This window comes from Orbicella franksi, chromosome 14, assembly GCF_964199315.1.
Source record: "Orbicella franksi chromosome 14, jaOrbFran1.1, whole genome shotgun sequence".
NCBI classification, from domain to species: Eukaryota; Metazoa; Cnidaria; class Anthozoa; order Scleractinia; family Merulinidae; genus Orbicella; species Orbicella franksi.
In genome coordinates this window covers 11,671,353-11,684,101 of record NC_138158.1, presented here as the reverse complement: position 1 = coordinate 11,684,101, position 12,749 = coordinate 11,671,353, and the positions used below count along the sequence as shown (strand labels likewise).

General features: G+C 39.7%; 1 protein-coding gene and 1 pseudogene across 2 annotated transcripts in view; one reads left to right on the top strand and one right to left on the bottom strand.

Moving 5' to 3' along the window:
- Positions 1–9,370, top strand: part of LOC145468927 (uncharacterized) — a 40,072-nt gene extending 30,702 nt beyond the window's left edge. For both annotated transcript variants that reach the window (XM_081452635.1, XM_081452634.1), the window contains 6 exons: positions 2,394–2,684; positions 3,801–4,113; positions 6,319–6,418; positions 7,417–7,687; positions 8,062–8,166; positions 8,958–9,370. In XM_081452635.1, coding sequence (XP_081308761.1) covers positions 2,394–2,684; positions 3,801–4,113; positions 6,319–6,418; positions 7,417–7,687; positions 8,062–8,166; positions 8,958–9,104 — 1,227 coding nt within the window. In that variant the 3' untranslated portion in view covers positions 9,105–9,370. The remainder of the gene's footprint in view (positions 1–2,393; positions 2,685–3,800; positions 4,114–6,318; positions 6,419–7,416; positions 7,688–8,061; positions 8,167–8,957) is intronic.
- Positions 9,371–10,073: 703 nt separating this feature from the next.
- Positions 10,074–11,657, bottom strand: LOC145468928 (RYamide receptor-like; annotated as a pseudogene).
- Positions 11,658–12,749: the final 1,092 nt, after the last annotated feature.

The following is a 12,749-nucleotide window of genomic DNA, read 5'->3' as shown; positions in this document are numbered from 1 at the left end:
CAACAAGTAATTTTGCACCTTAGCAGTAATAATAACTATTCTTGTAATTATTAACAATAAAACTAAACAACAAATGATACTGGTCGTCTAAAATAACTTTAAAAGCGAAATTAGTCGGATGACCCAAATGTGTCCATGTAAACAACTATTACAGTCAGAAGGTGGACATAAGGTTATTTTAGAGTGATAATTGCAGAAGAAACCGTTATTTTTGTGAAAAACACAGTTTATCAGATACAAATGGATCAATGGATCAGTAGTGTACATTCGAAGTTTTGTTTGACACCAACTCTACTAAAATGTTAAAACGTTTATAGTTACTTATACAAAGACGGTACAATTTTGGTTTTCGTTGGTTTAAAAAAACGTTTGCGGTACTTCAAAAATTGATGACCCCTCTCGCGGCATTTACAGCAACACCGACAGCTCCGACGCAAGCACATTTTTCACCTCGAGTAATTTAGTGGTCATACCCTATGTCAAAGGCATTTCTGAGAAAACCGCACGGGTGTTACGCAACAACAACATTAAAGTAGGTTTGAAACCTCTTAATTTTTTACACGCTCGCTTCCCATGGTTCAAGGACAAACCCCCTATTTTACAGTCAAGAGGTGTGGTTTACAAAATCAGTTACCTTGACGGTGATTTTCCATCATGGACAGACTGATAGAGCCTTGTCAGTATGATTGAAAGAACTCAAGAGAGCGGTTCGAGCAGGAGACAGTAACTCCAAGGCTGCACAACATTCCAATCAGTTTGGCCATGACATAGACTTTGGGAAACAGCGCAACCTACAGAATAATCTGTAGGTTGGGCGCGCGATGCATGATTTCCAAGAGCGAGGTCAAGGTCACGGACTGTGAAGTGAGAACATGGCTTGTCGAAAATAAACTGTGTTCGGTGTGATAATGCGTTTGTCGTTATTTTCTTTAAAACAATGTATAATAACAGTTATTAGATTCGGTTTTGTGACATCCGAAATAATCAAGGTCTCGGTTAGTGTTATTATACTCAGCCTTCGGCTTCGGCTGATAACACTTACCTCGACCTTGATTATTCCGGATATCACAAAAACCTAATCCAATAATTGTTTATTAGCTTTTTTAAACCGACGAAGACCGAAGTTGTTCGGTCGAAACATCTTTGTATAAGTAACTATAAACGTCAGCGTCAAACACAGCTTCAATTGTATACTACTGATGTCCATCACTGACTGCATTTTTAGCATTTTTGGATCAATGGAAAATTTGCTTAAATGTTGATTTTAAAGCAGGATTTACAGGTCCGTTTTTATCACTTTTCCTCTATCATTAAATCCATGTGTATTGTTTATTTTTTATACTTGTATGTCACATGCCGGTAGATATATCTCTTTCAAACGGAGATCAACTTTCATCCTTTAGACCTGCATAGTAACAAGTTTGCAGGTCTAAACAAGAAAATTCAATCTTTAGCATATTAAGAAGAAACTTTTCAATAGCTTGGCAAAATATTCTGGAAACCTGCCATTACAAACAGAGCCTTAGCTAACCCAGGGGCAAGGGGAGCAGTTGCACCCCAAAAAACAAATGGGTTTTTTTTTTAACCCGTTAACTTTTTGGAGTGTTAGATGTAGATGTAGGAACTTTACTATGATAAGTTTACCTTAATTAGCCATGTTCTAAACCAGCAGGGGACTGTGCACGAATATTTAAAATTGATTGAATTGAAAAATGGGACCCACCATCTGAAAGAGCAGCCAAACATTAGTAAGTTTACCCAATCTGAGAGTTATTGGTTTAAACGCAAAGGCATGGTACACTTTTAAAAATCGCTATTATAAGAGAGCTTTGTATAGATTGGAGGGACGCCCCTGTCATTTTACACTTGATCGAGATTGATTTTTTTTGGACGAAATATCTCGTGGAGAATGCTGAAAATAGCATTTCCAAGTCTCTAGATTTCAAACTTCTCTGGGGGAACATGGCCCCAGACCACGCTGTGATCAGGCGCTCCTCTGAATGCCTGAATGCAGCCACTTGGCTTTTCAGATGCATTGGCGTTGTCTACCATACTTTACGATCAAAAACTCAAACATGAATGTCACTCCGCATTTTTGTTTATGTGCAGGGCGAACACTCGGGGTGATTACTGTAGAGAGAAAAGTGTCCTGCCTGAACACAGGACAATTCAGTTGATGTTCTATGTAAACACATGAAAATCATGGAAAACCAGAAGTCTTATACGAAGATGTAGTGAAAGTGCACAGTCCGCTTTTTCAGTATTGTTAATATCTTTTTTTATTATTTACGTGGGAAGTAAATGATGATGATGATCAGTTGTGACGCTGGTTGTGAAAGAAAACACTGAATACAGAAAGGTGTTGGGGCTAGTATATTGTATTTTCATTTCAGGTTGCATTTTTAGTTCCAGTGTTAACATCTATGGTTAAACAAGGTCACCTTAGTGGTGGCTTCTTATCTGGTGATACGCAAACTCCTTCAGCACTTTGCATTGCACCAACTCGTGAGCTTGCTGTGCAGATTCACAGAGAATTTTGCAAGTTCTCTAATGAAACTGTAATAACTGCAGCAGTATGTTATGGTGGAGTTAGTGTGCAGCACCAGTTGGATAGGCTAAGAAGGGGATGCCATGTTTTGGTCGCTACACCTGGACGCTTGGATGACTTTGTTACTAGAAATAAGGTAGGTAATATATCAAACACGAATGCCCGTGCTTGACCACATTTCCAAACACCGAGAAGAGAGTTGAAAATACAATGCGCAGTGGAGTTTTTTTTTGACAAACTTTAAAGTGTCTATACGGCCAACAGGGTTTTTTTGCTGTTTTGGTATCTCTATAATGTGTAAAAAGGTATTCTAAGAAAAAAAAATTGGATTCCGACATTTAAACGCCCAAAGATCTAACTTTAAAGTTCCCGCTTCAGCCACGCCCAATGAAGTTGACCGTGAGTCAGTGCAAAAAAAGAGTCTGGGTTTCTGAATGGGTCGTGACGTCAAGTCAGGAATTTCCAGATCCTACTAGTTCAGGTCACTGTTGTTTCAGTAGTGATTAGGAGTTTTCGTCGACGAAAAGCAAACAAACTGAAGTTGGTGAAACAATGCGGTCGTCAATCAAGCAAAATAAAAACATGAAGCTTTGAGATCATTCGTCATTCGTCGCCAATCTTTCATTACGCGGTCAACTTCATTGCGCGTGGTCGAAGCGGGAAATTTAAAGCTTGATTTCATGGCAAAAAAGCACCGGAATTATTTTTTTTCGGTTTGAATACATTATTAGATGTTATAGAGATACCAAACCACAAAAACCCTGTTGGCCGTATAGACACTTTAAGATGTTTGGAAATGTTGGCAAACACACTGTTGAGTGTTTTGTATAACCTCAATCGAAACTAAAACTTAAGAGAAAACGCTATGCATATTAAGACCAGATTTCCATTGAGAAATTCAACTAAAAGCGGCCTCTTTAATAGAATTGACGTTAACCAACACTTGATTATTTTAACAAATTGGCATTGTGGCTATAACAGGTTTTGTAGAGCAGTTTTGAAGCTTAGTGTCCCTTATATTTATGGTAGACCCGTTTCACTTTTCCTTATTTATTTACAGTTGTCATAGGTTATTTATTTCGTACTAAAAATGTGTCCCAGATTGGGATTTTTGGGTTTTGCTAACTGTAACAGTAATCGATTTTGTTATTTCATTTTGTTAACAGTATTTGATTTTGTGACAGGTTTTCAATTTGCTAACAGCAGTTGGTTGTATGACAGTTTCCTAAAAACAGTTGATTGACTGTTGCAGGTTAGCCTGTCCAATGTGCGCTACCTGATCTTGGATGAAGCAGACCGAATGTTAGACATGGGATTTGAGTCTCAAGTGCGAAAATTAGTGGAAAGATGTGGAATGCCTGATAAAGCAAATAGACAGACATTAATGTTTAGTGCCACGTTCCCGGATGAGATTCAACGTTTGGCAGCAGACTTCTTGAAGGAGGATTACCTTTTTGTTGCTGTTGGTCGTATTGGTGGATCTAATCTAGATATTTCCCAGACGGTAATTTCTGTTCCTGGCGATGACAAGCAGCAGAAGCTTTTTGACATTCTGCTTCAGTCAGGTATGTATCTCACAGAGTGCAATCTCAGGCTACTAACCCGGATTTTTTTAATATTAAGACTATGTATGCTTGAGTTTATTCCAAATTTCTACACAATCCAGCAAGTATATATAGGAGAAATAATCAACCACAAATAATTTTTATAGAATATCCACAGCATGTGCCATGGTGCCATGTCTAATGGCCACTGATTCCCTGTATGAGACGTACCTGCAGGGAATCATGGTAGTTGTATACATCAAAACAAATGTCTGGTCAGAGATGATAAACACAAGTTCCATGATTCCCTGCAGGCGCATCTCATTGTGAATTGTGTATGAACAGTTAGTTATGAGCTGGAGATCTCCTCGAGGTTAAAGTTGGTGAGGCTGAGGGCTGAATCAACTATCACATCCAAGAAATCAAGGGCGACTAATCTTGTTTTAGTTCATCTAAAAGCCGTGCTTTCCTATCACTTATCGTTTAAATTTGCAGTAATGTAGGTGAACTCATTAGTTTAAACAAAATTTTCGATCTTTTTTATCCAAGAAACTGAATGTCCTTCTGTTAGTCTCCTAAGGAATTTTGTTACCAATTTGATTCCAAATGTTTGGAGAAACGAGAAAGCGTTACCATTTTGTTGACTACATCAAGCCATTGCACACTTTTGACCGATAGTGTGCGATGCGTTTATTTCGATTATCAAAATGTAAGATCTCTCTGCTTGTGCCCTCAGTGCGTCAACAGTCCGTGAGCTTTCTGTAGTTCAATTAATTTTCTATTGTTGTTTTTGGTCAAAACTGATCACGTGGTACAATGAGCCGCCGGCTCTATGGTGTACTAGTATGGCGATGGGCGACTATCAGATGACAGTACGTGCTTAACGAAGTGGCTCATGAAACGCACTCTCTCCTAGAGTTTTTTTAGGTGAATATAAAAATAATGAGTAGTTTTTAGACCGAAAAATGCGAAAACGGCACGGGGGCGTAGAGGTTTCCAAATTGCGAGGAAAAGCCAGGATTTGCATGTTTTAAGAAACTATATACTAACCCTCGAACTTCATTCCCGGTCTAATGTTTGTTTTTTTAGAACTTAGAAAAAATTACCGCGGGCAACTATCAATTCACAGACCCTTAACAGAAACTTCTAATGTGTATAGCGGAGCTCCGGCGGCCCGAAGGGTAGCCAAGCGGAGTACCATACCTATATAGGAAAGAAAAGGAAACCCATGAATTGATTTTCTCATGGTTATCATGGCTGGCGGTATTGCTCGTGGGCGCGTACGTACGACAGCAGGGAGTTTAAAAAACCCACAACGGCGGCGGCTACGGGAATGTCGCTAAACAAAAGGTTTAATGAGGAGAACAATGGCTGTGTACGTGCGCTATAATTCTTGGTACATTTCTTTGCTGTCCTCTACAAAACAACAACGTGAAATGACCAAATTCTGCATTGTCTGAAGATCGTGAACCACAACGGCTAATTTTTTAAATTTCTATTTCAAATTTATCGCAGTGATAAACAAAGTAAATGACTTTAGAGTATCGCGAGATTCGTAGGTAAAATATAAATTCATTTTTTTAATCGACGTTGTCCTTCGCGTCGCGTTGTAGCCCCTTAAACTCCCTAACGACAGCGGAGTTACCCAAGATGGCGGCCATACTCCAGTTATTAGGTAAACAGAGACATGCAGCCTTGGTTTATAGGTCCTTTGATGTTGGACATCCCTGTTATGGTCAATTGACACCTGTCAAAACAGGGCATCCGCTGACCCGTATCACGTGACTATGTATTGCAGACTCGAGTTTATAGCTCATCGAAGCCTCATGTTTCTTTTTTAAAGTTGACCGCTAAACAAGTGCTGGTTTTCGGTTGGATCGCGGGCACATGTCAGGTGAACTTGTTGTAAACGGGGCCAGGTTGTTCGGACACCGGTTAATCTAACCCAGGATTAAAAGTTAAACAAAGTATAGATTTTTCTTGTATAAAAATGTTTTTCAATGCTTTTGTTTTGTGTAGTTTGAGATAATTCAAACTCAAAACAGAAGGCCAAACAATATACAGAAAATACAAAACTCTAATCAAAATTCTTGCTTATCCTGGGTTAGCTTAACCGTGCCCAGGAGCTCCGCTTTTAGGCTTGGCTAAATCTATATATTAAGAAGTACAGCTTCCAGCACGCGCTTTTGTACAGGGTGTTTTCTAATTTAACTTATTCTCTTACAGGCACAGACCGCACTCTGATATTTGTAGAGTTAAAACGCGTAGCAGACTTCTTGGCATGCCTTTTGTCACAAAACAACTTTCCAACTACAAGTATTAGCGGGTAAGTTTTCTACTCTGCTAAAGAAAGACGAACACCACAGTTGATCAATACAAGTTTTTATGTTTTCTAGAGATCAGGATAGCCATTAATTTTAGTCATTTGTTTTCATTGATAGAGTACAGGCAGAGTGATTTCTATCTTATTGTAATTGTTTCAGTGCACACCTTTGAGTGTCTGCCAGTTTTGAAACAAGATGAAATGTGGAGTTGGTGTTGTCTCGTAGTCGCTTGTGGGACCGTTACTAGGGACAATATTTAGCTCTTAATAACCGAGCAGGAGGTCTGTATGGGAGAATCTTGACCGAGGTCGTGAGTACAGACCGAACGCAGTGAGGTCTGTACACACGACCGAGGTCAAGATTCTCCCATACAGACTGACTTAGCTCGGTTAATAAGATGTTTATTATATGGCAAAGAAGAAAACTTTAATTCGTTTAATGTAACTAGCTTGCTGACATTTTGCCTGCGAACGGCGATGAGTTAACTTAAACCTGCCGTCATCAGACTTTTTGGCACTTTCATAAATGATTGAGAAGAAAATAAAAGAAAATGGTGTACATTTTTGTATTTTAGTTTGTTACTTTTTCAACGCAGAATGAAACCGGACTAGATGCCGGTCTAGATGGGAAAATCTAGACCGCGGTCAATATCGATTTCAGCCAATCAAATTCGTGAATTCACTGGTTCCCAGTCCTTGTGAGACAGCCATATAATAAGGCTTGTTATTATATGGCTAGCTCCGTGAGCGGGCGAGATGAATCAAATCCTGCGCTCTGATTGACACGTTCTGATTAACACGCAAAAAAAGAACTCTGCCAATATCCAGCCATCTTTGACCTCACACTTGGTCAATAACCCATGTTTATCTTTTCCTTAGTCCCCAGTAATTAAGGGTCCCATAAGAAACTGCGATATGAGACTCGGCCCAGGTTTCTCTCTTTTAAAGTGGCTAATTGCCAAAGTAAAAACGTGGTTAAGTTAATGGCTATGTGTTAACAGGGACAGAACGCAACAGGAGCGTGAAGCTGCACTGCGGGACTTCAGGAGTGGTCGAGCACCTGTACTTGTGGCAACATCTGTGGCGGCACGAGGTCTAGACATCCCGGATGTGAAGCATGTGATCAACTTTGACCTTCCTCAGGACATAGAGGAATATGTGCATCGCATTGGTCGCACTGGTCGAATTGGCAACAAGGGAACAGCTACTTCTTTTTTTCAACCGGGAAAAGATGAAAGGCTTGCACGCAGTTTAGTTAAAGTGTTGTCTGAGGTAGAGATATTTCTTAACATGTCAGTTATCTATTCAAAGAATAAAGAGGGCAACAAGCTTGGACACTAAGATGAAGACCCAATGAATTGACTACTTTCTCGGGTATACATTCGCTTTGCCCCCCATAGTTTTGTCAGGGGTTTTAAGGAAAGCAGGTCATTTAGGTATACTGCCAGATGCTCTCCATTCCATGACATATCCCGGACGAATGAAACATTTTTCTGGATTTCCGGAACAGAGGTATACACAAATTTTGGGACATTTGTTACCGTGAAGCTTACCGGCTGTGGATTTCAATAATACAAAGACCTAGAGCTGACCTCCGCTGAAGAGGTTTTCACTTTAATTGATATTTTGATGTACGTTTATCACAGGCATACCAGGAAGTTCCTGAGTGGCTAGAACAAGTAGCAGAAGAAGCAATCGGATCATCATATGGCCCTGCCGGTGGCAAATTTGCATCCAAAGACAGGAGAGAGGTATTGTTATATAGCTGTTATCTAGAACAAAGTCAGAATGTCTTTGTAAAGGTAATTGAATGAATACAATTCTCATTACTAGTGTGATCCTTAATTGCTCACTAGACTCTCATGCGATTTATTATTTATTTATTTATTTATATATTATTTACTATATGTAGCTGATTGCAATTTAAAAATTAACGATAAATTTACCCGCTCTCAGCCAGTCACAATGAATTAATTTTCCCACTCGTGTCAAATGTTGTTGAAGTTATCAGATTAGACATTATGGCAAAACCAATAACTTACAAGTGATTTACAAAACCCTTCTTTGACTGGTAAAACTATTTTTTTTTTTATCTATATACATATGATAAAATGTTTTTTGTTTGTACAATGAAAGGGCATTTTAAGTTACTTCGGTTTCCAAAAGGGTTTATGATACCTTGGCGTTTCCCGACTGTTTCTTTGTAGATTTACTACATGTAGATTTGATTATTCGAGTGACTTGATGTAGGCCTTCTGACCTGGCTGGATGAAGTGGAAAGGTGTTTAGAACTGTGCAACATAAATTAAAAGAACGAATGATGAAATGAAATTATGAGTGGTCCATCAGCATTTTCCGTATCGAAAAATTCGAACCAATGAGATTTCCTTTTTTATGGACCGATTGTGCCATGTAATGAACCACTAGATTTTCTTTCCACAGTGTTCGAAGTTTATTACTCTATAACTAGCGTAATTATATAAACTAGCATTCTTATTTTCTGATAGCGTTGACAGTTGTAGTTTCTTAATTATTTCTGTAGAGGGAACACTTTAGAGCAAGTGGGTCCGCAGATGTCATGGGACCTGTCAACAGAGGCATGGCGCGACTTGATGTTAATGCAGCTCGTAACCAGCCTCATCCCGGCCAGAACAACTCGAACAACGAGGACGAAGAGGAATGGGACTAACTAAGACTCTTGCTAATATCAAAATACTGAAAATCGCCTGAATGGATCCTGGCGTGTTTTGTTATTGTTTTATTACAAATGCGAGAAGTACTCGATTGTTGCTATTGTTTTATTAGCTTCAATTTTTCTTTGGGCGCTTGAGAAAGATCGTTACGTTATGTTATGTTGTAGTAAAGTTTTATGGTAAAGAAGTTGTGCAATGTTAGAGGGATTTTTCAACATGTGTTTATAATGTTTCCAAATAATAAAATGTGCGACTAATCCAACAGGTGTCAAACAAGAAGCTTATAAGGATGCATTAAACCGCGCGGTGAAATTTAAAAGTAAATTAGCTCGAATCGAAAAAAAAAAAAACCCAGTCATTTGCCTCAGCCTTCAGCTTCGGCAAATAATCGATCTGCTCGCCACTAACAAATCACGATATTTGACTCGACCTCGTCCAATAATTGTTGAATATTTGAATTTTTTCACGGACGGTTTTATTTAAAGCCAATTAACGGATTGTATTTATATTTTTTTGTCTGTCTGTCTGTCTGCCTGCCTGCCTGCCTGCCAACCTGCCTAGTGTCTGTCTGTCCGTCTCTGGCTGTTTGTTGGTGGTCCGTCAGTTTTTCAGTCAAGCGGTCCGTTAGTATGTCGGGATTTCTGTGTGTCTATCTGCCTGCCTGCCTGTCTCTGGCTTTCTGTCTAATAATTTTGTGATATTTGTAATTTTATTTTAAAGTGTTCTGTCATTAGGACGGTTTTCTTGCAAATCGTTAGTCTGCATAGCAGGCGTTAAACGGGGGAGGGGGAGGGGGAGGTAAAGTGCGGATAGAAGGAGGGGGACTGGATTCCTTCCCCTGTTTTCCTCTGTTTCTTTGCCTCCTTAATGAAGGCTAGCAAATTAGCCGGCCGTGTTGAAATCGGTCCTTGTCCATCTGTCTGACTGTCTTTTTCATTGTGAATCTCCTCGGACGCTGAGGACTCGGTTCACAATCTGGCTAGAGACGAGTCTCGCACTCAAAATTACTTGCTTCTTCCTGGATTCGATGCCCTGTTTGACGCGTGGTACATTTACTTACAACAGGCGCCCTCTTGCTGTCTTGCCATCTTGCCCCCCTGCATAGAATCCGATAAAACTCGCGGCGATAATTCCCTGAGAATATCACATAAAGAACTGGATTAATAGCGCTGTTACAGTAACCAAACAAGGGGACGATAAAATGGACGTCTATTGGAATTTCTAGCGAAGGCTTCGCTTGTGAACTTTTATCATCTCCAAAGCTTGTAAAGGAAGCCACGACAGAGCCAGAATGACAGTCACTGTGATCAACATTGCAGTCGCTCGTCTGCTCGAGGCTTGGACTTTATTGTGTGCTGTCTGATTTTGATGTCCAGGTAGTTTTCTGCGGCAAAGACGTAACCCAGCGAGGCAGTATAGAGCAATGGTTATCAGTGGAACGATGTAAGAAGCAACGAAAACAACTGTAACGTATACTTTCGTTGACATCGGCTTCCAAAATTCGTCGCAAATCATACCATCTCCTCCCTCCCACTGTTTATTCTTGGTGGCTATCATAATTGGAAGCATTAACGCCAGTGCACCTAGCCACGTCGTGGCGATCGCGAAACGAACAACGCTTCGAGTCATTATTTTTTTCATGGGAAATAGGACGGCAAAACTGCGATCGAGGGAAATCACCACCAGACTGAACACTGAGGCTGCAAGGGATCCTATCTGTAAAGAGTGCAAGAACTTGCATAACACAGTGCCCATGAACGTGCTAAACCATTTATTTAGCACGTAGTACCATTTGATCATGTACGGGATATCTATGGTCATAAGAAGATCGGCAAAGGCCATGTTGGCGATAAGAGTGTTTGTTGAGCTACGCATGTGGTTTACTGTAAACACGATGTAAATCACCAGAGTATTACCGATCATTCCGAGGATGAAAACAATTACGGCAAGGATTGTGACTCCGATCTGAATGTTACGAGGGACCAGGAATGTCCCATGGTACGCTGAGGTGGTATTATTCGTCATGTTATGAAACATAGAAGATCCTGATGATAGAAAGAGTAAGCATCAGGGCTTTTGCTTGTTTGTGTTGAACAAAAGGACATAAAGTGAAAGCCTTTTCAGACAAGTTATGCAGTTGTTACATTCTGTGGGATTTAGCTAAAAAGCAGACTCAAGTTGAGGTCTGTTTTTCTCTCTAATTATAGAGCGAAGAGCGCGCTCCTCGCCCCCAGGATTTCGCGCGGCCATTTTTTTCTCGCGGTTTTCTTTCGCGTCACGCGCGAGGGACTACTCGTAGTCTAGTTTGGCTTTTATTTTCACCTCTCATAACAGGGCGGAGTTCCACAATTTTGCCTTCGCACCATAAAACACCTAAAAATGTATTGTTAATTTTCACTTAAAACTCCACCTATTCATAAAACCATTTTTTGAACGTCCAGTGTTTATTTTAAGAAGCTGGCTGCGATTACATCTTGGTAAAAGCAGCCAGAAGTATACCACCCTTCTAATTGCTCACCAATTACAGCAGAAAACTCACCTATATCGCCTTCCTGGGTGTGATTTCAGGAACAAGAAACGATGGATGTAACTAGCATAAATCGGCACGCCATTCTAGCAGATTATTACCAGGCACGAAGTTTATAAGGAAATCTTAAGACGAAATCCGATAGGAAATCGAGTAATTTCAGTTTTTTTAAATGGACAAAAACCTTGCACCAGAATAATTTTAGGTATTTTACAGTTCTTTTTAAATTTTCTTAAAGCTTAAGTTGTAAACAATTGCTTAAAATAACACCGAAAACAATTTCCTATGGGAACTCAAGAAAATAAATTTCAAAGCTCAGAGAAATCGTGCCAACACAGGAACAATTTCATCACCGGTTTCATTTCACCAGTACTTCAAGTCTTTCGTAAGAAGTTCAAAATTTGTCGTCGACATTTGGCGGTGTTAGAAATGAATTTTTCTTTTTGGAAAATATTTAAAACAGTCGCACAGACGTTTGCAATACGATGTAAATAACCGTGGTACAAATTTTTGTCCACTTGTTACTCTGGTGGATTCCTTCTTAAATTGAACCTGGGAAAGTAAAGAAATATCACAAAACTCTTGATTGCCGTGTGTTAGGAAAAGAATTGCAATACGGGGATGAAGTGATAGCTAAAACAATTCCTGAATGTTCGATTTTAACTTCTTCGCCTAACCTTAGGCAGAATTAATTTCATGTGACCTTGGTTGCTAGTGAAGGGAAGAGAAAAGAAAAACTCTTTTAATCTTGCATTTCACTTACCTTGGTCTACCGTTGTGTTCATTCTCGTCCGCTTCACAAAGAAACACCTTGAAATTATGCAAGCGACAAAAAGTTCCGGTCCAAGAGAAAAGTGAACTCGTGAATTGAAGAATTTGGACAGATGCCTGCTCTAACATAAGATCGAACAGAGGATGAAAGCAGATGGTAAACTGCAGAAAAAGTTTTTCGAAGCCAGTCAAAGGTTAGCAGTCATCCTCCCACGAGCGCGTTTCATGGCACGAGTTTACCAATGGGAGCTAACTAGATGACAGGTTAAAGAAAGGAAAATGATAGCAGTAAAATTAAAATGCTTACAGATGGCAGACTACAGGAAGCCCAACCTCATTTTAG